The sequence below is a fragment of the Brassica napus genome, chromosome A6 (assembly GCF_020379485.1).
Source record: "Brassica napus cultivar Da-Ae chromosome A6, Da-Ae, whole genome shotgun sequence".
NCBI classification, from domain to species: Eukaryota; Viridiplantae; Streptophyta; class Magnoliopsida; order Brassicales; family Brassicaceae; genus Brassica; species Brassica napus.
The window spans coordinates 2,031,629-2,058,952 of record NC_063439.1 but is presented as its reverse complement, the minus strand read 5'-3'; the positions used below and the strand labels follow the sequence as shown (position 1 = coordinate 2,058,952).

Genomic DNA, 27,324 nt, shown 5'->3' with positions numbered 1-27,324 from the left:
TTCGTACGGATATTTTTGTGTAGCGGTTTGGATCCGATTTTTGTTTTTCTGGTCCAGATTTAGGTAGATATTTCGACTTGGGCTAAAAAAGCCTGAAATTTTATAAAACAATAAATATTAAACAAATGGGGTAAATTAACAAGAAAACAAAATAATTTTTTTTTTTGGTCAAGAAACCAAAATTAATCTAAAAAATCACAGATCAGGAGCTAAATTGATCTGATCATCCCGGTTCACCGTAGAAATCTTAACGTTAAATGCTTTCCTCCACATTTTCTCGATCCTAGCGACGGAGGATTCTCTCGCCGGTGTTGTCCTCCTCCTGCTGTTACCTCTGTTTCCTGTGAATCTGACTGTGAACGAGACATCGCCTTCGTTCGAAACATCGCCATCATCTCTCCGGATCTGAGTTTCGGTTGATTGCCATTGTGTAGCTACTTGAATTGAGTACTCTTGTTCCTCTAACTCCATCCAAGTCACGTGATCATTCTAATCATCACGTGTAAGTCATCATCACGTGATCTATGATCGTTATTTCGCCAGGGACTTAATTGAGTCAGCTTCTATGCTTTTGCTTGGTGGTGGTGCCTCAGGCTGAATAGTTAAGGAACAAAGCTATTGTAAACGATGTTATCATCAAGGTTTTCGTTTTTGGGGATGAGCAGTTTCAACGAAGTTAGTGAACCTTCGAGTGTTTCTGGAATCAAGGCTAAACCAACTCTGAGTTTGCAGACGGATAAAGATGTGTACATGCCTGGAGATTTTATATTTGTAACTATCGAGGTTGGTTATTCTTCTGTAAGGGATCATGAGAACGGGGTTAATCCCTCGGTTTTGGTGGAAAAGCTTAGTTTTGAGGTAAAAGGAGTAGAGAAACTGGAAACTCAGTGGTTTTCTACGCAAAAGTCATCACCAAGAAGCAAAGGACGAAAAGGTACTGAAAAAAGCCTTTTGTTAATCTAACTGTTACTCCTTCCCTTTCATATTAAGTGTCGTTGCAGAGAAATTTTTTTGTTACAAAATAAGTGTCGTTTTCGATTTTCAATGCAAAATTTATTAATTTTATGCAGTAATTTATTTTTCTATTGGTTGAAATATGGTTAGGTGTATAGCTAATTGTGTTTTTATATAGAAAATACACAAAATTAATTATTTGTCAAAATGACACTTAATATAAAACAGATGGAGTATAATTTTATTTATCTCAAATACTATTGGTCAAAATGACACTTATTCAGAAACGGATGGAGTATACCAGTTCGTGGAGATTTCTAAATTGCTGATGCTTTTGAATATCTTGAAACTAGACTTGTGCCTGGTTGAGGAACACTAGGTTCGGTGCCATTTATGTGTACTTTTGTAGTTATATCTTTTTGGTAATTTTCAGGTGAACACATCTTTCTGGACAGTTCAACACCATCCTTGATTTCTAATCAACTCTTATCCCCTGGGGCTAAGATGACATGTAATCTTGTCTGATTTTCTTTCTTTAATTCTACATGAATAATAACATTAGACTATGCTGGATGCTGATGACCATCAAGCGTTTACAATTTCCAATTTTTAAGCTCACAGGCATCTTTGTTTGTGTTTCTGTGTACAGTAATGGTTCGAGCTATACTCCCACCGATCATACCACCTTCCTATAAGGGTGCTACTTTGCGTTACCATTACTATATAAAGAGCACATTAAGCGGAAGATTGATGGTGTTAGAAAACAGTCAATTTTACAAAGAGTCGACAAAAGAGTTCATCGAAGTGGTTAGTTTACTTGACTTTTGCGTGTTCTTTTTAGGTTTTGTAGGTGCAGTACATTGCGTTTTGTTTACCCTGATTGTTTGAATGCAATTATATTTTTTTCTTTTCTTCTGTGTAGAAAACTAAACTGGAGTTTACCCAAACATTTCTAGCTCTCTTGTGAAGACTTAATTCTGTAGAAGAGAATGTTAGATTGCAACACAATTTTTCTTACTATAGTTCTTAAGCTAGGCGCTCCTTGGTTTCTAGCCTGCTTGATGCCTAATTGATAAGACAATCACACAACTTTGTACGAGTCATTCAACATTCTTAAATCATCTAGCTTGTTGTTTCTCTATGGCGATGGAACGGCTACGCACCAGTGTTTTTGTTCAAAGTATGAGGTTGCAGCATAGGTTAGTCTATAGATGTTCTTGGAAAACTTTCGTCACATGTACGACTACTTTGTTTTCTTACACATGAAGTGAGTTTAGTAGTTCGGTGAGTTAATTGTAATATCCTTTAATAAAGTAGAATTGTTACTTTCTTGATAGCGGGTCTAGAGTGGTTATATGTCAGTAGTGAAATTTAGTTTACATGCATCATATGTCATGATTCTTGACAGAAAATCTTTAAAAGAATACTTTGGTGTTAGGACTCTTGCTTTTCTGAATATAATTTTATTTTCCCCTTTTGTTATTAATTTTTTCTAATCAAAGTCGGCATAGTATTGACACTGGTAATCATGTTTTGATATACTAACAGAACACTCGAGTCCCAATCCAAGTATGGGCAGATCCGAAAAATAACGGGTTGCTTTTAGAGGATAGTCAAACCGATGGTAAGATTTGTTCTCAACTATCTAATTGTGAAGTTTAGTTCAAGTTCCGAACTCTGTTTATTCAGAGGACAACAAATACAGAACGTAGAAGGTTTTTTTTCTTTTCCTTATGTTTGGATGGCGTTAGCAGCGCAAGCTGATGGGCATCTTACGTTTTCTCTCAGGGATTGTTCCAACCAGTACCATTCAGACAGAAATATACTGGAAAGGGATGGATGGAGACTCTGAATGGGTACGACCATATTACTATTTATCTTTACTCCTGCTTTTACAGCTTTTTTGTATACCTATTGGTTTCATTTGCATGCTGGTCAACTTAAGAACAATCAATTAATTGAATTTAATGCAGATAAGAGCAAATGACGCATATGATAATGGTGAGGATGGATATGACAGTTCACGCGATGAGATCTCCTCTGTTTCTTCCTATCCCAACAGAGGAAATTTAAACAGGACTTTTGGCAGTTCGTCGTCCTTGAATTCTGGACCGCGATTATCAATGAAAGGCACGTCATATATTGAAGAAGGTGTTGGATCATCTCCAAAAGAGATAGTTTCTCAGTTGTCAGCTGCTGTGGTGTCTTATGACTCTGGACCTGGTAAGTGTTAATGTGCATGTAATTGCCTAAAACAGCAATATTTTTACTGAGAATGTCACCAGTTCAGTTGTTTGCCGAAGAAGTTGTGAAAGGCTTACTTCGCTAACACAATTTCTCAAATACCAATAATGGTTGAAAGATGCTATTTTAGAATGTGTCCCGTTATCTATTTTCCTTATTAGCTCTATAACTGGTGAGCAAGGAAGGAATTACTGAAACAATGATTCCTATCTTTTTCCTAGTAGATGGCTTTTATCCTGGTAAATCATCAGATTCCGTGATTCTGAGCCAACAGCTCAACCAGACAAATGGCTCAGGAGCATCTAACTCCCCTGAAGCTGGAGCTGGAGAACCAATTCCATGTGAGCTATCCACACTGTTACCCTTCTCACAGTTTAAATATTTTATATGATTTATCTTCATTTGTTTGTTGATGGCAACCTATCCAGTACAATCATTTTCTTGCAGCAGAAAGATTTACACGAGGAAGATCGTACAACATCAGAATGGATGATCAAGTCCTTCTTAGATTTTCCCCGAAGAATACCGACTCTACGTATTACTTCAGCGATAATGTAATGGCAGCCTCATGTAACTCCTCATTTTTTCATAACATTTCCAGCATTAATAAACGATTTTACTCCAATGGTGTAGATTGGTGGAACTCTTACTTTCTTCCATGAAGAAGGAGCTAGAAGATGTCTTGAGGTAAGTCCATATAATTTGTAATTTTTTTTGTGTGTAATTCTGAAGTTGAGGCTATGTCAAGGTCTGTTGAATTTAACGATCTATATATATGATTTCAGGTCTCGGTTACACTGGAAACTTCAGAAACAATAAACAGAAGATTTGTTCATCCCTCCAGGAGAAATTCTCCAACGCATACCAAGGTACAAATACAATGGAGATTTTTCTACTACATTGTGTTCTTTCTTTCCCCTAACGCTGTTTCTTTTGTCAACAGGTCCAAAGCGATCACCATGAAGTGGTTGCAGACCTTATTCAGACGAGCTTTCTGTTTTCGATTCCCACGGATGGTCCGATGTCGTTTACAACACCTTGTGTTTCTGTACAATGGATTCTTCGTTTTGAGTTCCTAATTACCCCAAAGGATGTGGACTTGAGCAGGTATTACTCCCCGATACTCAAAATGGGACTTCTAATGCAAAAGATACATTCTCTTTCAGTCTGAGGTGGTGTTTAAGTTGTTTAAAGTCGGTTACTTCTGGTTCTGTATGATTTTATAGGTATGAACATCCGTTGTTAATACGGGAAAAGGAAAAATGCGAATGGGTTCTTCCGATCACGGTACATGCACCACCACCCCGAACGTCATCAGCTGCTCAAAACCGAGGCGATAAGCTCTTTGGTTTGGAGCCTTCTTGGGTTCGTAGCTAAACCACACATTTTTTTCTTTCTTTTTTTTTTTTTTTGAAACAACCCAACATGTTTTTCTTCATTTTGCTAGTTTATATGCAAGATATAACATTTTGCTAGTTTATATGCAAAATTTTTACCTAAAACGCAAAGGGATTTTTGCAAAATTGACCTACAACTTAAAGTCAAACACAAAACTAACCTCCTTTTTTTTTGAAAATTGGTTTTGCCCTATTCACCCCACAAGTTCATATAATTTACGAAAATGCCATCAATTTTTTTTTTTTTTTTTTCGAAATGACATCTTTACTCTCTCACCCTCATCATCTTCAAGTAATTACAAGATTGTCATTGTCATCAATACCACAACCACCATGAACAACCAATTTGAAGCTCTTAATGCTCCTAAAATCGATTTACCCTTCTTCTTTTTCCATTCTTGTGAACTAAACACAACATATCTCTCACTTTCTCTCCACAATGAGCTAAAAAAACCCAAGATTTTGATTCTAAAATTTTTATGGTTCATAGAGTCATAGAAGCTAACGATTATGGGTGGGTGACTTCCGTTTGTGATTCTGTGTGCTTGGAGAAGCCTTATGTATGCTAAAGAACTTATCTCACCAATTTAAGGTATGACATCGAGTTTTTTTCCAGATCTGTTCGTCAGACGACTTACTTGGGAAGTCGTCTGGCTGTAGACGACTTACCTTTCAGTCGTCTGGCTGTAGACGACTTACCTGGAAGTCGTCTGGTCAACGCAGAGGTTATTTTTGCAATTGACTTTGAAATCTGTAACCTGAGACGACTGAAAGTTAAGTCGTCTACTATTGTTTGGTTTCAAAAAAAATTCCAAAGAACCTAGACGACTTACATTTCAGTCGTCATAGGTTAGTTTTGTATTTGACTGGATAATTTCAGAAGTTTGACTTCCCCAGACGACTTACATTTCAGTCGTCTGGCGAAAATTAAAATAATAATATTTTTTTTAAAGTAAACGACTTACAATTAAGTAGTCATAGGTTAGTTTTGCAATTGAAAAAAAAACTTCAAGATTTAATTATACACAGACGACTTATAATTCAGTCGTCCACCAGACGACTTAATTGTAAGTCGTCCAGGATTTTTTTCCGAGATTCTGGTCAAACCTCGTAAATTCTGGACGACTTACATTTCAGTCGTCTCGTGGACGACTGAATTATAAGTCGTCTTTATATAATTAAATCTTGAAGTTTTTTTTTTCAATTGCAAAACTAACCTATGACGACTTAACTGTAAGTCGTCTACTTTTAAAAAAATATTATTATTTTAATTTTCACTAGACGACTGAAATGTAAGTCGTCCAAAAAGTCAAACTTCTGAAATAATCCAGTCAAATGCAAAACTAACCTCTGACGACTGAAATGTAAGTCGTCTAGCTTTTTTGGAGTTTTTTTTTAACCAAACAATAGTAGACGACTTAACTTTCAGTCGTCCGAAATAACAGATTTCAAAGTCAATTGCAAAAATAACCTCTGCGTTGAAGTCGTCCGCGTCTAGACAACTTAGATTGAAGTCGTCCGCGTCTTCTCCACTAGTTTTTAAGTCTTCTACGTTAGTTTTTGAATAACTTGTATTTTTAAGAGTGATAAGTAACTTCAAGATATGTAAAACTCATATTTACAAAATATGTTCTCTCCCTTAGTTTTACTAAATTTGACTAAGTTTTTCAATGCAAACTTATAAAAAATATGATATGTTTTGACTAGTTACTATTGTTTGTTTCCATCTCTTACCAACATTCTTGTTTATTAAGATGAGAAAAAGGCCATTGGAGTTTATTATTGCATATGAGAGATTCAAAGATAAGAAAAATGCTACTGAAGTCTATTATTTCATTGATTTGTAAATGTGTAAACACATTGTTAGCACATTTAATACATCTTGGAAAACATTATTACTGATTTTACAAAAAATTCACAACTAAAAGAGTATACTTGCAATTCATAAAACAGACCACAAACAAAACAATTATAGATCATTCATCTACAAAGACAAGCTTGAATTCCACTTGAGTAGACAAGACCAGACAACTTTTAAGAAGTCCAGACGACTTCTAAGAAGTCCAGACGACTTCTAAGAAGTCCAGACGACTTCCAGGATGTTCAGACGACTTTGCCAGAAGACTTTTAGGAAGTTCGGACGACTTCCAGACGACTTTACAGGAAGTCCAGACGACTTTTAAGAAGTCCAGACGACTTCCAGACGACTTCCAGATGACTTCCAGACGACTAACAAGTAAGTCGTCCCAGAAGTCTTCCATATCTAAAAAACCTGCATATTAAATCCAGATCTGAAAAACCTGCATATTCAAAAACGTTCAAATGGCTTAAAAACAGAAAAAAATGAGTGGAAGATTAGATAAATCTACCTTTACAGAACACACAAAAATACATATCTAAAAATAATAGATCTACCTTTAAATTAGTGGAAGATGAGTACCAAATAATTAAAAACCTGCAAAAAAAAAATAGATTAGTAACAAAGACATGAGACAAAATTGAAAAATTCATATAAAGTTTGGTGTTTTCAAGTCAAAGAGATTAGAGTGGGTTTGGAGAGTTTTAGTTTGGGAAAAAAGTAAGAACTTTATACAACAAGAAGTTACCAAATGAAAAAAAATCAGACATAAGAACTTACCAAAACGCTCAGAAAAATCCAGACGACTTCCTGGAAGTCCAGACGACTTTGTCAGAAGACTTCCAAGAAGTCCAGACGACTTCCAGACGACTTCCAGACGACTAACAGGTAAGTCGTCCCAGAAGTCTTCCAGATCTGAAAAACCTGCACATCAAATCCAGATCTGAAAAACCTGCATATTCAAAAACGTTCAAATGACTTAAAAATAGAGAAAATGAGTGGAAGATTAGATAAATCTACATTTATAGAACACACAAAAATACATATCTAAAATTAATAGATCTACCTCTAAATTAGTGGAAGTTGAGTACCATTTGATTAAAAACCTGCAAAAGAGATAGATTATTAAGAAATACATGAGACAAAACTGAAAAATTCATATAAAGTTTGGTGTTTTCAAGTCAAAGAGATTAGAGAGAGGTTGGAGAGTTTTAGAATGATGAACATTACATTTTTGTTGCAGCCATTTGAGAGGAGGAGAGAGAATGTGTAAATTTTTCTTTATATAGGGAGACAAAAAATCCAATTAGATTAAATATTTTTGACTCAGACGACTTCCTGGACGACTTACATTTCAGTCGTCTGGTGAAGAAATTAAAACAGACGACTTACATGTAAGTCGTCCAGAAGAGTTTAATATTTTTAGCGGGAAACTAAAATAGAAGACTTTCCAGACGACTTACAAGTAAGTCGTCTGGACGACTGAAATATATGTTGTCCGGGTAAATTATTCAACAGACGACTGAAATATAAGTCGTCCACACCCTAAACATAACCCCTAAACTTAATTATCTAATTAAACACTTCATAAAACCAAATCAAACTTGAAAAGTGTTTACTATACACAGAAATAAACACATATAGGTGAAAACTAATTTTTGAAAAAAACATTTTAGTTTTCCAAAATCTAACCCTAACAATACATACAATACTACAACATATGTTTGCCAAACTCCTAAACCAAAGTATTTCATGATTCACTACTTCCACTTATATATCTTCAAAACAAATCAATTTTATCATATCTTAATTTATATCAGTTAAAACTGTTTATAATTACTTAATTTTTATTTTTTACGCATCAAAATATTTTTTACAAGATTTATAAATTATTTTTAAAATAAACTGGTACCAGACGACTTACACTTCAGTCGTCCAGACGACTTCCAACATCTCAGACGACTCAGACGATTTACTGGGGCTATATTCGTAAAAATGGCTTCTGTTTTTTTGTTTGGTCACAAGGGGCTGAGCTGTAATTTCACTAGGCTTTTAGGTTAGTTTTGCATTTGATTCAAGTTTGGGTATAGGTTTGGAATTAAAATCAAGTTGTGGGTTAGTTTTGGCAAAAACCCCAAACTCAAATTGTTTTACTTATCGTAATGGTCTCTCTCCAGTAGATATCATCAAGTAAATTCAGGCAGTGAGATATTTTACTTTCTGAAAATAGTCAGAGAATATTAGCCTCGATTTTCGTACCGGGTGGAGTCCATACATGCTTAACGCAGCTCATTTGATGCGAACCGTTCTGGTTTTCTTTATGTTTCCAAGGCACGTGTAATGCCTAAATTAACATTGAACAAATAAATAGGATCCAAAGTGAACAAATCAAACCAACTGTTACAATAATTTTATTTCGAATGGAATCTACATTATCTCTTCAAATCCAAAACTATAATCAGAACACAATAATAGAATGTCGAATGTGTATCTGTCCGAAAGTATACAGCATTTGTATCAAAATATATTAAGCTACCGGTTAAATAAAAGTCACAAGACAGTTTGGCCGAGTGGTCTAAGGCGCCAGATTTAGGCTCTGGTCCGAAAGGGCGTGGGTTCAAATCCCACAGCTGTCAACCATTTTGTTTTAATTTCCCTACATGAAAATAAATGAATAAAATCATTTTGCGACGTATCCGTCGTTTGACCCAAACATCTTAACTATCCATTTTTTTGGTTAGTAGTGGTGTACGGCTGTACGCTAATGAATGACCTGGTGGGATTATGGGTCGGCTCTTATTTGATCAAGAACATTCTTTCGTTGACTGCTGTGATGCAAAGGAGTTCTCTGGCATCTCATACGACCCCATTCCACTTTTTTTCCCTTTTAACCTCCAAAAAGCTATACTTCTGATTTTTTACCTTCAGAAGAGTCATGTTCGTCTTTTGGCTATTGAACTTTTAGTAACCTTCTAATAATATTTGTTTCTGCATGACATTGTGGACGACAGAATCTAACATTGTCTGAGCAATGAGGAAGGTGATACCTTATGCAGACGAATGTCTGGTTTGTGCTCGAACAAACAAGTGGAAACTCTACAATAGTTTTAATTAGGTTCGAATGTAAAAACATTCCTTTTTTGTATATGTGATGATTTTCATTAACCTTGCGCAGGTATGTTTTTTGAAATTCAAGATATTTCAATTAAATTTATTAAAAATTAGGGAAAATAATACTTAACTAGGAAAATATGAATGAAATCTAAAATATAATAATTAATTAGAACCATTATGAATGAAATCCAAAAACATAATTAACTAGAGCTATTAATTAATAAGAAAAACCGAAGAGGTAGACGCATGTGCGCTACACTTAAATCATTAGAAGAGTGTACTGAAAATTGAGAACAATGAATCTCTTGTAACCACGATGCCAGTAGAGCTTCAGTTCTTGGCCTTCTTCGAGATCCAAAGAATACTTCATTGTACTCCAACCTTTTCCAAAAACATATTTGGTGTTGTCGTTAAAACGCTTTATGATGACTTTGTATTCGTCTTCTTCTGTTGCATCATAAACATCCACTTCCTTACCGTTTCTTAAACCCTCATCTGTAACACCATCCATCACCGCGAGAACTGACTCAATTTGTTCTCTCGATAACACCATATTTTGTACATAATCAGTGTTTGTCAGTTGTTTTGTTATAATCATAGCAGGATGGATGGGTTCGACAATATCAATAGGATATAATGCACCAATGATCATATTGATTTTTTTTAAAGAAAAAACTAGAGATAGCTATTGAAAGTAAAAGAAAGAAGAATACTTGTGTAGTTTTTTTTTTGTTTGTCAGACAGAAACATATATATATATATACCCGGATTAACCTCAGAAGAAAGGAAATACAAGAAAAATAGGAACTCCAAAGAAATCAGAAATATTCCATTTAAAAAAAGGCGAAATCGTCCATATTTTTGATAAATGATCTATTAATACTGAAATGAAAATGGAAAGAGGAGGAGCAATGTAGCTTGGGAAACAAGTCATGATGTCATGAGCAGAGAGGTATGTTTACATAAAAGCATAACAGGAAGAATAGAAATATAATAGAAGAAGAAATAGAAAAATCTCTCGTTAACAAAACTTAAAATTGGAAATTCTGAGACTTGAAAACTCACGACATGGCTGGTTGGTTTCTCGTATCCAACGGTATTGTGATCAGAAAGTTTTAAAACATGTCTCTCATTTCTTAATTGACGGAGCACTCAGCAAAAAAATCTGCAACAACTTTGGGACTTGGAATCTTGTGCCTTGTAGTTTGGTAGTTGACTCTTGTAGCTTAAGAGATGGGGAGTTACACATGTGAATCAAGAACTTGCAAATGGTGGAGGTTGTTGTTAACGTTGCTCTTGGAAGAACCGCTGTTCTGTTTGGTATAGGTGACCAGATTATGCCAGCTGAAAGACTTACTGAATCGTTTTGAGGTGCTTCTTGAAAGATGCAGATGAGAAGCATTCTTCCATTTGCAGACTGTGTAGCTTTCATATGACTTTCTTGAGAAACATCGATCAGGAAGCCTTCTTCTTTTGACTCTGAATGTCTCCCTCCCAGTTAAGAGAAGAGAACATAAATCATTCAAACAGAAGGTCCTGCGCACTGTCGTTCTTACTATTAACAATGCGGTTTTGCGTTAGAGATACATGAACTGGAACACACACACAAGTGAAAGCTTTGAGGAAAATGTATCAAATGGTTACAAACTGGAGAGAAGTGGAAATGCAACAATGAAAAGTTTACAGCTTTGAGAAATACAACAATGACATTCAAGCAAAAGCAGAACAATAAAACCAAAACCAAGTTTAAGAAACTGAGAGGATACACTCACACACATATGACATATGTAATGGGGCTTTCGGAGCCTCATTCATCAACTTCATCATTCCTATTCGTGCCTCGGAAACTTCATGGCAGCTTTGGGTAGGTTTGGGCAGTCTTTGACAATAATATTTTTCAGGTGTGGAAGAGCAGGAGGACTTGAGCATATTCTCTTTAGACCCGGCAAATAACTTAAATCTAGGGATTCTAGCTTCGGAAAGGGAACTGTCATCTCAGGATGCACATTTCTAAAACTCATTCCCTTCTCCTTATTTATTAATTCTTCTATGCTTCCTGAAATTGACACTTCTAGATGCTTGAGATTTGGAGCAAACAATAACCAGCTCAATTCTTTTGGACCTTCCAAACCAAATATAGCAATACGTGAGAGGTGCTTGAAGTATGGAGAACTGTTGCATAGAAGATCTTCTTTCTCTTTGCTTTTCCAATCTATCTTTATCTCTGAGATTTTGGAAGACTCAATATCAAGTTTTCGAAGACCATCCAGAGCTACTGTGTTTAATGTTAAAACCTCTGCGGACATTTCGGAAATCCAAAGGCATTGAACACAACTGGCCAATCGCTCAACTCTTTGGATACTTTCCAACATTAAAGCATCTTTCACGTTTCCTGTTAAAATTTTCAAGTGCTCTAAAAGTTGTAGCACTTCAATTGATCTTGCATCAATAAAAACACTAGAAAAATATAGTTTCAACACCTGAAGATTTGGTAAGCTTGTTCCTATCCCATCAATGCTTTTAAGCCTGCTAAACTCCAGGTCCAGGCTTATTAGTTTCCTCAACCCCTTCAAACAAACTGGTAACGAACTTATACATGTGCGTGATAAATTGAGGTATTGCAAGGAAATCAAGCTGCAAATTTCTTCCGGCAATTCCCTAAGAGTGCGGTTACGCGAAAGATCCAAGACGACAAGGGCTGGCATAAACTGAAAGAATTTACCTGGTATACCCTCCTCCAACTTGTTATCGCGGAGAAATAGAGTCGAAAGGTTGGGGCACTCAGGGCAGCAGGATATCTCTTCAATTTGATTACTCATCAACGAGATCCTTCTCAAAACTGACCAGTTGATGTCCTCTGGTATACGGCATAGCTTCCCCCCGGATTTGACGCACTGCTTTTCTTCCTCTTTTCCTATCCAAAGAGCCATTTCACGTAACACATCATGCATTTTCACCGCAGGTATGAATCCAAATTGGAAAAAAGATTTAGTATCGCACTCCATCAATAGATGCGCACGAACTAACGAACCAATTATATCATAACCTTCGTTGTTACTTCCATCTTCATCTCTCTCTCCCTTTATAAATCCTTCGCTGATCCAATACTCTATCAACTCCTCCTTCTTTATTTCATAATCTTCCGGGAACAAAGAACAGTATAGGAAGCATGATTTCACCTTTTCATCCTTTAAACCATCATAGCTGAACTTCAAAACTGAAAGAATCTTTTCTTCCATACCTGGAAACTCGTGGCTCGACGTTTTGAGAACCTTGTTTGCGTGACGCCATTCATGTACATCCTTTTTACATGACATAGCTTTGCCAATCACATTGAGTGCAAGTGGCAAGCCATAACATTTTTCACAAATTTGCTTTGCAAGTGCGGGAATATCCTGATGCAGCTTTAATGTGTCTTCTCCAACTATACTTCGAAACAGTTCCCACGCTTCATTCGCTGGCAAACAATCAATTTGCAACTTATCATCAGCTCTCATGTGTCTGCAAACTTCCTTTTTACGAGTGGTGAAAACTATCTTCGATCCATTTTCTTGAGTTGGACGTGGAACTCCAATCTTGTTCAAATCTACCGCGCTCCACAGATCATCTAAGAGCAGAACAAATTTCTTTCTTCCTAGGATATCGTCTATGGAAGATGCTTTCCCATCCTCTCTTTCCCCTTCCCATTCTTGGTCAGCACGTAATCTTCGTAGAATCTGATCCTGAATGCCCTTGTATTGCAAATCTTTAGAGACCACAACCCATATCACAACATCAAATCCATTCACCTCTTTCTCCAATTTGTTGTTGATATGGGTTAAGAGGGTTGTTTTTCCAACTCCCCCCATGCCATAGATACCTAACGTTCTTCGTTCAGGTTTCATGATGCTGTTCCATGCCTTTTCAACCATCGAATCCAAACCTACTGTTGTTTGGATACGTTTCGTCTCCACCTTTGCTGCACGCCTTTTTCCGGCCACATCTTTAAAATCTCCTTCAGATTTAAGCTCATTAACTTCTTTCAACTTCTTCGATACCTTTTTACCATACTCACAACTTGATATGCACTTTGTTGAACAATATCTAAAAACACACAATCTTTTCGTTTCAGTTGGTTTATCCTTAAGGAGATCACTGACCTGAGAGTCAATACTTGCTACCCTTGACAACCATCCTTCTACTTGAGCAAGCCGTACCAAACCTTTATCTTCTTCAATGGAAACTCTTGTTAACAGATCATCTCGACTTTCTCTAAGTTTTTGCATAGCTGTCTCCAGAGCGCCAAGATTAGCCTTCATCATGTGAATGTAATTTCTATCACCAAATAAGCAGCTGCAGGTTTGATTCAGGGCTTGATCACATGGTATATCTAGTGATATACAGCCTCCCATCTTTGCTCAAACTTTCCGAAAGAAACCAAAACCACTAAACTCACTGCTTTGGTGAATGAACAAGAGAAAGAGGAAGACCAATAATTATCATTGACTTGATGAGAAAATAGTAAGCCATATATATGCGAAGACCAATAACTCTACACCAATAATTCATAAACATTACTTATAATGAAGACCACACTTTTCCTATCCCCTAGGATGTGTAATTAGAGTCACATGAACCACTTGTGGACTTTAAGATTTTGGATTTTACCTTCCAATCGAATTTGTTATGTTATTTTTCTTTTTTTCCTGAGCAATTTACTGAAACGAAATATGATTTTGCCTTGGTCGCAGAATCTGAATCTACATCGTTGAATATCACCCATTACTTGTTGGCGTGGGCAAAAAAAAAGACCAGGCCAACTCAAACCAAACTAGGGACGTGTCCGTATAAACTTACCTGTAAATTTTGTGGTGTAAAAGAATTAGCTTTAACGGTAACTTTATTATTGCTGTAGATATATTTGGAGCAATTTTTGATGTAGTTATTTTGGATGTAACTGTAAGTTTTTATTTTTGGATACACAAATATACAAATAATTTAATTAAGATGTTTAACTTATTTTTAGCTAAAAATTAATTTTTATATTTTTATCACATCAAATTTGTCTATTTATTTTAAAAATCATAAACTTAGCTAAACATAATCTAATTATTTTACAAATCAAACTACAAATCATAATATATATATATTTTTTAAGTTTGTTCTAATTTAGTTTCTAACGATATGTCACCTCAAATATTTTTAACAAAAAAATATCTAACTAATAGTTGTAGCCTTAATCAAATCTAATGTTAAATTTTCAAAATTGCCATTCACTTTTATACACAGTCACACACAAAGTAAAAAAGTATTATCGTAAACTAAGCTCGTCATCATCTGCTTTGGTTGTGAAAACTCATCCTGAGTCTGTGATGGTGTGGGCGACGGGTGATCTTAATAACACTAGGCAAGTAGATACATTTTTTTATGGACGATGTAGCTACAAAGTTGGCAAGAGTAAACAGGATCCCAAGTAGAGTCAAGAGAGAAGCCACAAACATCACATGGCAAAGGGACTCTTCTGTGGAAGAGGGAAAGAGTGCGGTCATGGATTTTTTGGCACAATTGATGTGTAGACTGAAATTATAGACTGAACAATGATAGTATCGGTCTTTAACACGTCTCTAACATACTTGCATCGACATGATTTCCATCAGATATTGATATCAGACTTTTCTGAACCGGAGGATATAATATCCCAATCAACAAGTTATTAGAGCTACGTAAAGAAGGATCTGAGGAGGTGAGGGTCAGAGAGTGGTGGAGGTGAAAAGTATGGCTTACTTTGGGAGGAAGTAAGTGACAACCTCTGTGGAATTCCAAATCACAAGTAGGGCAATAGTAATAGTACTTATTTCTCTTCATATGATGGCCTTTGCAGGCAAAACAGATGGAGAGTGGTGGATCAGATCGTCGGCAAAGTGTGTGACGGTTAGCTGGATCAGACACACGACATAAGGGATTAGAACGAGGAAAGTATTTTGTTCGTTCCATGGATTTTTTCTTCTGTGAGGAATGAACCAGATGAATAGTAATATCTTAACTTTTGTTGAATCTCTTTATCAAAAGTCAATTACTACAACTGCAAGACAGCCGACTTGCCAAATAGTTTACACTTTAGGCAGCACTAATATCAAGAACCTTGTCGGAAATGCCACGATTTTACTTCCACGGTATCAATGCTGATTAACAATAAGAGAAGAGAACATAAATCATTCAAACAGAAAATATATGATCTTTTTTTTCATCACTGATCTTTAATCACTCAAGCTCCAGATCACAGGTTATTAGTTATTACCATTCAAATGTGTCTTCTTTCTCATTACAATTTAATAGGTTACATAGCAATTTTTTTTCTATTATTATAGCAATTTTCGCCGACCACCATGATAGTGGAAGCTAACGAAGTTGAACCGCTGCAGAAACTGAAGAAGATGATTGCTCACCCACTGTCGTTTTCTTACTATTAGAGATACATCGGAATACACACAAATAAAAGCTTTAAGGAAACTGTATGAAATGGTTACAACTTACAAACTGGAGAGAAGTGGAAATGCAACAATGTCATTCAAGCGAAGGCACAACATAAAACCGAAACCAAGTTTAAGAAACTGAGAGGATACACTCACACACATATGACATATGAAACGGGGCTTCTGAGCCTCATTCTTCAATTTCAACATACCTGTTCGTGTCTTGGAAACTCTCTAGTGGCAGCTTTGGGCAGTGAGCAATATCTTTCAGGGATGGAAGAGCCTGAGGACTTGAGCATATTCTCTCTAATTCAGGCAAACCCCTTAAAGTGAGGGATTCTAGCTTCGGAAAGGGAACCGTCACATTGCTAATACTCATTCCCTTCTCCTTATTTATTATTTCTTCTAGGCTTGGTGAACGTATCACCTCAAGATGCTTGAGATTTGGAGCAAACAATAACCAGCTCAATTCTTTTGGACCTTCCAAATCCTGTATAACAATACTGAAGAGGTGCTTGAAGCATGGAGAAGGAAGATCTTCTTTCCCTTTGCATTTCCAATCTATATTTATCTCAGAGATTTTGGAATTTATAATCTCAAGTTCTCGAAGACCGCCCAGAGCTACCGTGTTTAATGTTAAAACCTCTGCGGACATATTGATAACCCGAAGGCGTTGAACACAACGCACCAATCCCTCCACTCTTTGGATACTTTCCAGATAAATTGAAGAATCTGTCACATTTCCTGTTAAAATCTTCAAGTGCTCTAAAAGTTGTAGCTCCTCAATTGATCTTGCATCAATATATTGACGAGAACGATATAGTTTCAACACCTGAAGATTTGGTAAGCTTGTTCCTATCCCATCAATGCTTTTAAGCTTGGTGAACTCCAGGTCCAGGCTTATTAGTTTCCTCAACCCCTTCAAACCAACTGATAACGAACTTATACGTGTGTATGATAAATTGAGGTACTGCAAGGAAGTCAAGCTGCAAATTTCTTCCGGCAAGTCCCTAAGACTTCGGTTACGCGAAAGATCCAAGACGACAAGGGACGGCATAAACTGAAAAAACTTACCTGGTATACCCTTCAAGTCGTTATCCCTGAGAAATAGAGTGGAAAGGTTGGGGCATTTGGGACAGCAAGATATCTTTTCAATTTGATTACTCATCAATGAGATCCTTCTCGAAACTGACCAGTTGATGTCATCTGGTATAAGCCTTAGCTTCACACCAGATTTGACGCACTGCTTTTCTTCCTCTTTTTCAGACGTAGACCCTATCCAAAGAGCCATTTCACGTAACACATCATGCATTTTCACAGTAGTTTCTGATTCCATCAATAGATGCGCACGAACTAACGAACCAATTATAACATGACCTTTGTTGTTACTTCCATCTTCATCTCTCTTTCCATTTATAAATCCTTCATTGATCCAATACTCTATCAACTCCTCCTTCTTTATTTCATAATCTTCCGGGAACAAAGAACAGTACATGAAGCATGATTTCATCTTATCATCCTCTAAACCATCATAGCTGAACTTCAAAACTGAAAGAATATTTTCTTCCATACCTGGAAACTCGCGGCTGGAACTTTTGAGAACATCATTTGCATGACGCCATTCATGTACATCCTCTTTACATGACATGGCTTTGCCAATCACATTGAGTGCAAGTGGCAATCCATGACATTTTTCGGAAATTTTTTTTGCAAGTGTGAGAATTTCCGAATCCTTCTTTAATGGGGCTTCTCCAACTACATTTTGAAACAGTTCCCACGCTTCATTCGTTGACAAACAATCAATTTTCAGCTCATCATCAGCTCTCATGTGTCTGCAAACTTCCTTTTTACGAGTGGTGAAAACTATCTTCGATCCATTTTCTTGAGTTGGACGTGGAACTCCAATCTTGTTCAAATCTACCGCGCTCCACAGATCATCTAATAGCAGTATGAATTTCTTTCTTCTTAGGATATTCTCTATGAAAGATGCTTTCTTCTCTTCTGTTTCCTTTTCCAATTCTTGGTCAGCACGTAATCTTCTTAGAATCTGATCCTGAATCCCCTTGTATTGCAAATCTTTAGAGACCACAACCCATATCACAACATCAAATTCACTCACCTCTTCGTCGAATTTGTTGTTGATACGAGCTAAGAGGGTTGTTTTCCCAACTCCCCCCATACCATAAATACCTAAAGTTCTTCCTTCAGGTTTCATGATGCTGCCCCATGCCTTTCCGACCATTGAATCCAGACCTATTGTTGTTTGGATATCTTTCTTCACCACCTTTGATGCAGGCCTCTTCTCGGCCAATTCTTCAAAAACTCCTTTAGATAGAAGCTCTTTAACTTCTTCCAACTTCTTCGATACCTTTTTACCATACTTACAGCTTGATATGCAATTTTTTGAACAATATCCGAAAAGACACAATCTCTTAGTTTCAGTTGGTTCCTCCCTAAGCAGATCACTGACCTCAGAGTCAATACTTTCTGCCCTTGACAACCATCCTTCTACTTTAGCAAGCCGCTCCAAACCTTTATCTTCTTCTAGGGAAACTCTTCTTGACAGATCAACTCGCCTTTCTCTAAGTTCTCGCGTAGCTGTATCCAGAGCCTCGAGGTTAGCCTTCATCATGTGGATGTGATTTCCATCCCCAAATAAGCATCTGTAGGTTTGACTCACCACTTGATCACATGGTATATCTACTGATACACACCCTCCCATATTTGCTCAAACTCACTGCTTTGGTGAATGGACAAGAGTAAGAGGAACACCGATAATTTTTGATTGACTTAGATGAGAAAATAGTAAGCCTCCAGCTAGTAAGACCGATAACTAGATACCAATAATTCATAAAGATTTGGACTTTACGTACGAATCCAGTTTGTCATATTCCACTTTTGGACTGTAAAGATTTGGACTACGTACGAATCCAGTTTGTAATATTCCACTTGTGGACTTTAAGATTTGGACTTTACCTACAAATCCAGTTTATCATATTCCACTCATGGACTTTAGATTTGGACTACGTACGAATCCAGTTTGTAATATTTTTATCTTCCTCCAAGGTGTAACAGATTTAAATGGGTATAAGACAAGAACTTTCGTGACAAAAACTTAAAAAACTCTATCGTAGAGAATTTCTCTAAAATAAATAATCGTAGAAACATATATCTAATTATGTTCAAATTAAAACAATCGAATCCAAAAATATTTTAGAAAAACAAAATCTGAACTGAAACCATATCAAACCCAAGAAACGAGTGAACAGCTTTTATGTTCCATAAATTATTGAAATATAAAACCAAACCAGTAGAACCATCACCGGATTGGCTCAAAAGAGGTACCACCAATTGCTAACTTTGACTCTTTTAACATTGTTACCAAAAAAAAAAAACTTTGACTGACTAAGAAGTACCACGAATTCGACACAAGAAATGAGAGAACAGTAGATCTTAAAATGAGTAAAACGGTATACAATGGTATCAAATGAGTAGAGGTTGTTCAAGACCACACAGATTCTGTAATCACCTCCACATCAATCAGTTGAGTTTCAGTGATGCAAATGATGCAGCCAGATCCAAAGCTGCGTTCACTTGAGAGGCATCCGTTCCCTGAGACCACAACAACATATGCTCAAGAGTCAATATATGTCCATATACTTCACCGACGGATCTTAGATTGAGATCAATTAGCACATACCTGTCCAGATGCAAGACCACTTTTCCCTTTCCCGCATCTCCCTTTCAGAGGACCCAATGCAGTAGTAAGCCACTCAGTGACGTCTAATTGCTTGAATTTATCAGATTTGTCTGGAACTCCTGCACACACAACCGCCTTGTTGGTCGTTTCATCTGTGCTGAACACCATTATCGACATTCCCTACAAGATTCACCAACAACACTTTTATTTAACTTTCTTTTACCTTTTCGAAGAGTAGTTAGTAGAAGTAAATGGAGATTTACCTTCTTTTCCATAACTTTCGAGACAGCTTCTCGCACGGCAGCTGCATCAAGACCTACATCAAGCTGGATAATGCAGAATGTCTTCCCATCTGATGCTGCAGACTCTGCTGCCTCTGTTGCTACTTTCACAGATATCTTCAGGTTCTGCTCTGCTACTTTCTTTTGAGCTTTTCTCACTTCATTCTGCAATGTAAAAAAGAATATATCCACTTTAATACTTATGTTACCAGACACAAGCCGAAGGTTCTTTACAAAGTAGATGCAGAATAAAGCTCCTCAATGTAGAGCTGAAAGAGATTACCTGAAGCAGAGCAATCTTGGCCCTTATATCTGCCTTTTTGGCCGCTGGCATAATTGCCGAGTCTACCCGGCTTTTCAAAGCAGCAACTTTCTGTCAACATTCAAAAATGATCACATTAAGTCTGACATGAATAAGACTTATTATAATTTTTTAGATTGTGAGAAACGAGAGAAGAGAGATAACCTTTTCCAATGCACTCCCCTCCGCTTTGGATGCATCCTCGACTTCTTTTTCAAGTGAGGACGCCACGTTCAATGCATCAAAAGCACATTCGGTAGTCACAGCAGTTACCCTGCGAATACCTTTAGCAATTCCTTCTTCTGATAGAAGAGCAAAAGCTTTCGCTTCACGGGTGTTTGTTATGTGGGTTCCTGCGATATCCAAAATAATACTATACTCAATACTCTATTCAGAAAAGTAATCTCTAGGTCCCAGAAAACCATCCCCCACGGAAACCAACCTCCACAAAACTCAGAAGAAAGTGATGACCACTCATTGTTTTCGGGATCAGCCAAGAGGTCCTCGACCCGTCTCCCAATCGACACCACTCTAACAGGATCAGGGTAGACCTAAAAACAGAAGAAGCGAAAACGTTTTAGATTCACAGAAAACAAACTAAAAACGCATTGCAAGAGAACTGGTGGACAGCTTACTTCACCAAACACTGCTCTTAAACCTTTGATTCGCTTGGCTTCAGAAAGCACTGATTCCTTCGAAAATACATCCAGTTCATCCTTGATCTGTTTATTCACTATGGCTTCGATCTTTCTTAAATCTTCAGGATCAACCGGCTTGCCTACTCGAAATTATGGAAACCGTTAGACAATTATAAGAGACTATCCATATCCATATCCATATGAAAAATACGTATTGAAGAATGTACCGTGAGAAAAATCAAAACGCAGTTTTTCAGGAAGAACTATTGATCCCTTCTGATCAATATGATCCCCGAGCACTTCCTGAATTCATGGAAAGTGAATGTTTTGAGATCCAATTTAAGAAAAAGGAAATTACCCTTTAGGTAACTTAAACTACAGAAACAATACCTTCAGTGCAAAATTCAACATATGTGTACAAGTATGGTTAGGAGCGATGAGCTTACGCCTCTCATAGTCAACCTACACAGAGAAAACGGATATCCAAACAGTTAAGGTAGTACCAAATACGCTGGTGACTGAGACAAACACTGTATGATGCAGAGCGATACCTTGCAAGTCACTTTATCTCCCACAGATACAACTCCAGTTTCTTTTGAGAGATAACCAATATGAAGAACAAAGCCTCCAAATATTTGGACATTACATACGTTGAATGTACCAAACGAGCCTTCAATAAGTCCTGTATCGAAAATCTATTGCCAGAGCAAAATGTCAAGGGCACGAATTTTATATACATATAAGAATTTGTGAAATCTAAAATATATATGCAGCTCTAAACAGACTATAGATATTCGTTTCCAAAACCGACGATAACAATTGCATGGTGTTTGCAACTGATACGTATATTCAAACAGTGCAGTTCTTACATGACAGTGTTAATGGTGTTACTATCAGGTACATATATCCAAGATGAACATAACTCCTTTTCATGCCATCACTCGTATGATTAGAAATGGAACACTCGGAAAAATAAAGTGCCTATCAAATAAAATGGATCACCTGACCACCCTGCTCAGCATAGAAACTAGACGACGTCAAAACTAGTCCAACATTATCGCCAGCAGCTGAACTTTCCAGAAAAGCAGAGCCAGTGTAGATAGCCTTTACTTCACTCTCGTGATCCTGTCGCAAAATTTGGTAGGACATTTGCTCAGCACAGGCTTAATTTAAGTGAAATCCATATGCTACTCTGTACCCTAATTTCTTTCTTTCTACCCCAACATAAGTACAGTACAGGCCCAACATTCAAATTTTCTGGAATAAATAGGACAAACCTTGAACCAAGTGTATTTAAAAGAGTCATCTGTTGCTAAAACACCAGCCTTGTGCAATTTTGATGTAGCATCAGCATCCATAACAATGGAACCACCAGCTTGCTACCAAAAATTGACATCAGAAGATCAGTCAATAGATAAATGTAAATTTGACGTTGACCATAGTCCCACTTAATTTTAACATCAAAGGAAAGAGAGAAAAGTTGAAACACCTTATTCTGGGCACTTCTAGATCTTTCCCTCGCCTCTTCCATGGCTTTGTTGAAGCCATCAACATCAACCAGCAACCCTCTTTCTTCAGCCATCAACTGAAACCCGAGAATGAGAGTTATAAAGAAACGCATACACTTTTAGATATAACTACGAATGACCTAAGTACCTGTGTGAGATCTAATGGGAACCCAAACGTATCCCATAAGACAAAAGCATCCTGCAAAGAGAAAACGGTATGTTGAGATGGAAATTCAAACATCACAGATGAAAATACTGCAACATCTAACATACAACACAGATATAGTTAGATAAGTACCTCTCCACTCAATGTATTCCCCTGAACTGCCTGTCCAGCTTTCTGAAATTTCTCAATTCCCTGCCATGAAAATAATATAATCAACCTAAATGTTCTTATAGACACTATAAAGTTTAACATATCAAAACAATTCATCTTTCAGAAAAAGGAAAGCTGAAATTATGGTAAACTGAATTAGGGCGAAACTGGAAATAATATATACAAAAGGCATTATCGATATTGAGCTGCAAATAGATGAGCCAGTCCTAACCTTCGCCAAAGTCTTGCAAAAGCTTGCTTCCTCTTCTTTTATTATCTCTGTGATCTTCTTCTCATGTTCCTTCAACTCTGTAAAGGTATCGCCCATCACTCGAATAACAGAACTGACGAGTCTGCATGTTAAAAGCGCAAACTAATTAGTGTCTAACACAGACGGAGCTGATATGCGTATAGAAACACATGCTGCATTTACAAAGATGCAAGATAAAAATAAACATGTTCCAGCATCAACGAAATAATATTGAGACAACCCATGCAATGACAATCAAGTGTGGTTTCCTACCCGTTGAAAAAACCTTCTTCAGCTTTTAGGATCTCCTTTCCATAGCGAACTGCTCTGCGAAGAATACGCCGTAGAACATACTCACGGCCCTCATTACCTGCAAGAGTGTGTACATTGGATGGTATTTGTTAACCAACAAGAAAGAATAGACTATCATAATATGCTGACTGAGGAAGAAAAAGCACAAATCCATCATGTCAATTAAGAATAAATAAACCAAAAGCACTTCTCGTTGGATAATTAGACGTAAGAACTAAAATAAATGATCAAATACTAAGACGTTTGTATAAAATGAGACAAGAAATCGTGGCCATACCAGGACGAGAGCCATCTGCGATAGCAAATGATAGTGTCCTAATATGATCCGCAACCACTCTATAAGCCATGTCAACTCTGTCGACATCTTCCACACCAACTTTTCCAGAATATGGCCTCGCTCCTGTGGCCTAAAAATGTGAAAGCATGAACATTCACAACAGTTAGGGGAAAAAGACTAATCAGAACTTTTTTAACTTCTCTAACTGATAAAAATACATGACAAAAACCACAGCTAACAAGGAAATAATCCCCCGGATACCAGTACTATGATCCCTTCATCGTTATACTCCAAAGTCACTAAATCAGACATTCCAAAACAAATGACTGTGTGCATAAAAGGAGAATTATTGTAAAATCCCAGTGAACACATAGCCTAAGATTAGAGTTCACAGAATTACCAGGACTCATAATCCATTTGTCATATAACAACAACGATGATAGTACTAAATGAGACGAAAGAGGAACCGTTAACCGTAAGAATACTAACTGGAAATTAACAGAATGTCATAAAACCTTAAGGTTCCACAAATTACCTTCTGAATGTCATCAAAGATAGGCATGAACACATCTGTATCGTAGTTGCTCATTTTGTTCTGAAGAACAGAAGTTAACCTCTCGAAACCCATTCCAGTATCGACATGCTTAGCAGGGAGAGGTTTTAGTGAGCCATCACTCTCTCTGTTGAACTATTTTGAAAATATAGTAACAGGCCTCGTTAGAGAAAACAATTGAGGATATAATAACAAAGATAAAGAAGCAAAAACAATGCAACTAGAGACGTAATGTAGAGTTTCTCTATACAAACACGATACATAGATGAAAATTATTAAAATGGAACTAAATTACAAATCTGGAAAGAGAGTGTTCGTACCTGAATAAACACAAGATTCCATATTTCCAAACAAGTTGGATCGTCATTGTTAACTAAGGATGCAGCATCACGGTTGCCAACACGATCATAATGAATCTCAGTACAAGGTCCACACGGACCTGTGTCTCCCATTTCCCAGAAGTTGTCCTGCAGTGTCACCAAAAATTAAATGAAGGAACAGTAGCAATAGAAAACTCATAGTTTTACATTTTACACAAAATTCTTCACTGGAAATCACTATAACTTGATAGCGTAGTCCTACCACAAATGCATTCAAGCTTAACCTTGACAGCAAGTGTCAATATATACAAGAAACACTCGCACTTCTGAAAAAACCTTAGGAAATAGAGAATAGAGATATAGCAGATTTCATATAAAAGAATCTGTTTTTTTTTTTATAGTAGTAAAGTAACATACCTTGCAACCAAAAGGGAGGACACGTCCAGGTGGGAGAAACTGAAGCCATATATCTCGAGCTTCATTATCAGGTTGAAGGCCAGCTTTCTCATCCCCGCCAAAGTAGGTAGCATAAATTCGATCAGTCGGTAGCCCATAAACCTGAGACATAAACTCAATCACTCAATAACAACAAAAGGAATCACTTAACAAAACTATGACATATTGTTGCAATGAATCTCAATCAAAATATACAGCCCAATCAAAAGAAAAGAAACACTCTACAAATCTGTGACACTGAGAATAGAAGAGAGACAATACTTCACTGAAACCCATAAGACGTAAGCAAAGATAATTCCCTTTTCTACATGTGCGGGAGGAAAAGACGTACTCTTTGAACCATAGCGTATTTCAAAACAAGATGCTAATTGTTCAACTAACCTTAGTCAAGAGCTCCCAAGCCCACTCAATAGCTTCCTTCTTGAAATAATCTCCAAATGACCAGTTACCGAGCATCTCAAAGAAGGTGTGATGGTAAGTATCCTTCCCCACATCGTCAAGATCATTATGCTTCCCACCAGCACGAATACACTTCTGTGTGTTACACGCCCGAGTTAGCTTGCTGAGCTCCGTATTCGGATCAGCCGTTCCCAAAAATATTGGCTTGTACTGGTTCATTCCTTTGAAAAAAAAAAACAGAGAAATTAAATTAAATTAAATTTATCTCCAATAATACTCTCTTTGTTTCGATTTAATTGTAGGGAAAAATTTTCAATGCAAAATTTATTAACAAGATTCTGCTTTTTTATTTTTCTATTGCTTGAAATATGGTTAGGTGTATAGGTAATTGTGTTTTTGTTTTGGAAATATACAAAATCATACGTTTTTTTAATATGTGTGCATAAACACATAAAACTAGAATCGACAATTAAAATGAAACGGAAGTATTAAATTAACTAAGAATCAAGAAAATGACATCTAAGATAGTTTATGAATCTTCCAAACTACAAACTCTTAATCAATTGAGAGTGATTGAATAGATCCAAACGCTTCGATAACAATGAACAAATATACACAGAGCTAAGAGAATCAGTAACATGACATTTGAGACAGTATATGAATCTTCTAATCTACAAACTCTTAATCAACTAAGAGTGAATAGATCACAAAGCAATCTAGTCAACTCCACAATCAAAATACGAGATTAATCTGATTGTAGCGATTGGAAGTTACGTACCGGCGTTGGCGAAGAGGAGAGTGGGATCGTTGTGTGGAACAACGGGGCTCGATGGCCAGAACTTGTGACCTTTCCCTTTGAAGAAATCGAAATACGTGTCCCTGACGGTCTTGGCTGGCCATTGAATCTCCGATGATGGTTCGGAACCAGGCATGGCTGCGGCGGAAGAAGAGAAGCTGAAGCGGGAGCGAGAGAGGAAAGGGCGGCGGAGAGTGGAAGAGAAAACCCTAGGCGGAGAGGAGGATTTGAGAAGAAGAAGAGCGGCGTTGTTTAATCTCATTCAAACACAGCAAACACCACTTTCTCTCTCCTACTCTCTGCCGTTAGATTTGTTATATTATCCGATTCCTTTTCCGTCAGATATTATTAAATTAAAAACTATAAAACAAACACAAAAATGTAAGTATTTGTTTCTTTTTCGGACAAGAAATGTTTTTATTAATCTACTCTATTAAAATAGAGTCCTATTTTTTATCTATCATACACAAGTCTATGTTAGACCATTCATTAAAAAATTTAACTAAACATCCTAAAATTACTCATATATGATATTCTCCTAACAAAAACAATATATATCTAAACAATAACATTTTTAAAAAATATAAATATATTGTCATCAGGTAATCATCATTTGACTGCTTCTCATATTTAATATAGACCATATTTTATATATTCCAGTAACTAATTTTAAAATTAAAAAGTATAGTCCAATTCTTTTTAAATTATCAAATTAAATTTTTAAATAAAACAAAATAAAAAATATTTTATTGGTTGTAACATTTTATGTTGATATGTTTAGTGAAAATAAAAACATTAAACTGAAATATAAAATATTAAATAAAATAATATTTTAAAATATAACAAAAATAATTTAATTTATTCACATAAAAATATTTCGAGAATAAAAATTTCTAAACAAAGAAGCTAATAATTTTTTTTTTATTAATTCATATAAAACTAATGTTTAAAATTAAACTATTAATATTGATCTTGCATTTTAAATAAATAAACAAAAATACTTCATTAATATATGATTTGTACAATATCATCAAACAAATTTCAACAAATATAAATTTTTAAAATAAAAATTATATACATAAAATTGATATTAGATATATATCTTTATAACATATTTTATATTTTAAATATTAATTTTAAAATATAAATATACCCGCACGGATGTGCGGGTTAATATCTAGTTTATGGTTTGATTCTG

At 36.3% G+C, this 27,324-nt stretch overlaps 4 protein-coding genes and 1 non-coding gene across 7 annotated transcripts; 2 read left to right on the top strand and 3 right to left on the bottom strand.

Annotated features, from left to right (window-relative positions):
- Positions 1 to 195: 195 nt before the first annotated feature.
- Positions 196 to 4,673, top strand: LOC106346159. 2 transcript variants are annotated; one of them, XM_013785415.3, is made up of 12 exons: positions 196 to 934; positions 1,388 to 1,465; positions 1,604 to 1,761; positions 2,503 to 2,578; positions 2,743 to 2,810; positions 2,928 to 3,177; positions 3,423 to 3,539; positions 3,646 to 3,752; positions 3,832 to 3,885; positions 3,984 to 4,067; positions 4,142 to 4,305; positions 4,425 to 4,673. In XM_013785415.3, exons 1-12 carry the CDS (start codon positions 628 to 630, stop codon positions 4,573 to 4,575), a joined length of 1,614 nt encoding a protein of 537 aa, XP_013640869.2. In that variant the 5' UTR covers positions 196 to 627; the 3' UTR covers positions 4,576 to 4,673. The 2 variants fall into 2 exon arrangements, with proteins under 2 accessions (XP_013640869.2, XP_013640868.2); XM_013785414.3 differs by having other exon boundaries at positions 3,420 to 3,539.
- Positions 4,674 to 9,009: 4,336 nt separating this feature from the next.
- TRNAL-UAG lies at positions 9,010 to 9,089 on the top strand. The gene has a single exon. It is a non-coding gene; the product is annotated as a tRNA-Leu (tRNA).
- Positions 9,090 to 11,157: 2,068 nt separating this feature from the next.
- On the bottom strand, positions 11,158 to 14,070 carry LOC106391308 (probable disease resistance protein At1g15890). Its single transcript, XM_013831927.3, has one exon. It carries the CDS (start codon positions 13,956 to 13,958, stop codon positions 11,397 to 11,399), a length of 2,562 nt encoding a protein of 853 aa, XP_013687381.2. The 5' UTR covers positions 13,959 to 14,070; the 3' UTR covers positions 11,158 to 11,396.
- Positions 14,071 to 16,029: 1,959 nt separating this feature from the next.
- Positions 16,030 to 18,859, bottom strand: LOC106346162 (probable disease resistance protein At1g15890). Its single transcript, XM_013785418.3, has one exon. The coding sequence runs from the start codon at positions 18,739 to 18,741 to the stop codon at positions 16,210 to 16,212; it is 2,532 nt and encodes an 843-aa protein (XP_013640872.2). The 5' UTR covers positions 18,742 to 18,859; the 3' UTR covers positions 16,030 to 16,209.
- A 415-nt stretch (positions 18,860 to 19,274) lies between these two features.
- LOC106346164 (alanine--tRNA ligase-like) lies at positions 19,275 to 26,449 on the bottom strand. 2 transcript variants are annotated; one of them, XR_007340107.1, is made up of 24 exons: positions 26,109 to 26,449; positions 25,313 to 25,551; positions 24,893 to 25,033; positions 24,476 to 24,622; positions 24,138 to 24,290; positions 23,603 to 23,732; positions 23,287 to 23,383; positions 22,996 to 23,116; positions 22,746 to 22,805; positions 22,596 to 22,646; positions 22,429 to 22,524; positions 22,217 to 22,318; positions 21,942 to 22,064; positions 21,491 to 21,634; positions 21,330 to 21,401; positions 21,167 to 21,242; positions 20,937 to 21,079; positions 20,744 to 20,852; positions 20,467 to 20,654; positions 20,284 to 20,373; positions 19,983 to 20,165; positions 19,720 to 19,899; positions 19,415 to 19,631; positions 19,275 to 19,377 (listed from the first exon to the last, which is right to left on the bottom strand). XR_007340107.1 is itself a non-coding variant. In XM_048781850.1 (23 exons), the coding sequence occupies exons 1-23, from the start codon at positions 26,386 to 26,388 to the stop codon at positions 19,560 to 19,562; spliced, it is 2,997 nt and encodes a 998-aa protein (XP_048637807.1). In that variant the 5' UTR covers positions 26,389 to 26,449; the 3' UTR covers positions 19,275 to 19,559. The 2 variants fall into 2 exon arrangements, 1 of the variants encoding a protein (XP_048637807.1); XM_048781850.1 differs by having other exon boundaries at positions 19,275 to 19,631.
- Between the last annotated feature and the right edge of the window lie 875 nt (positions 26,450 to 27,324).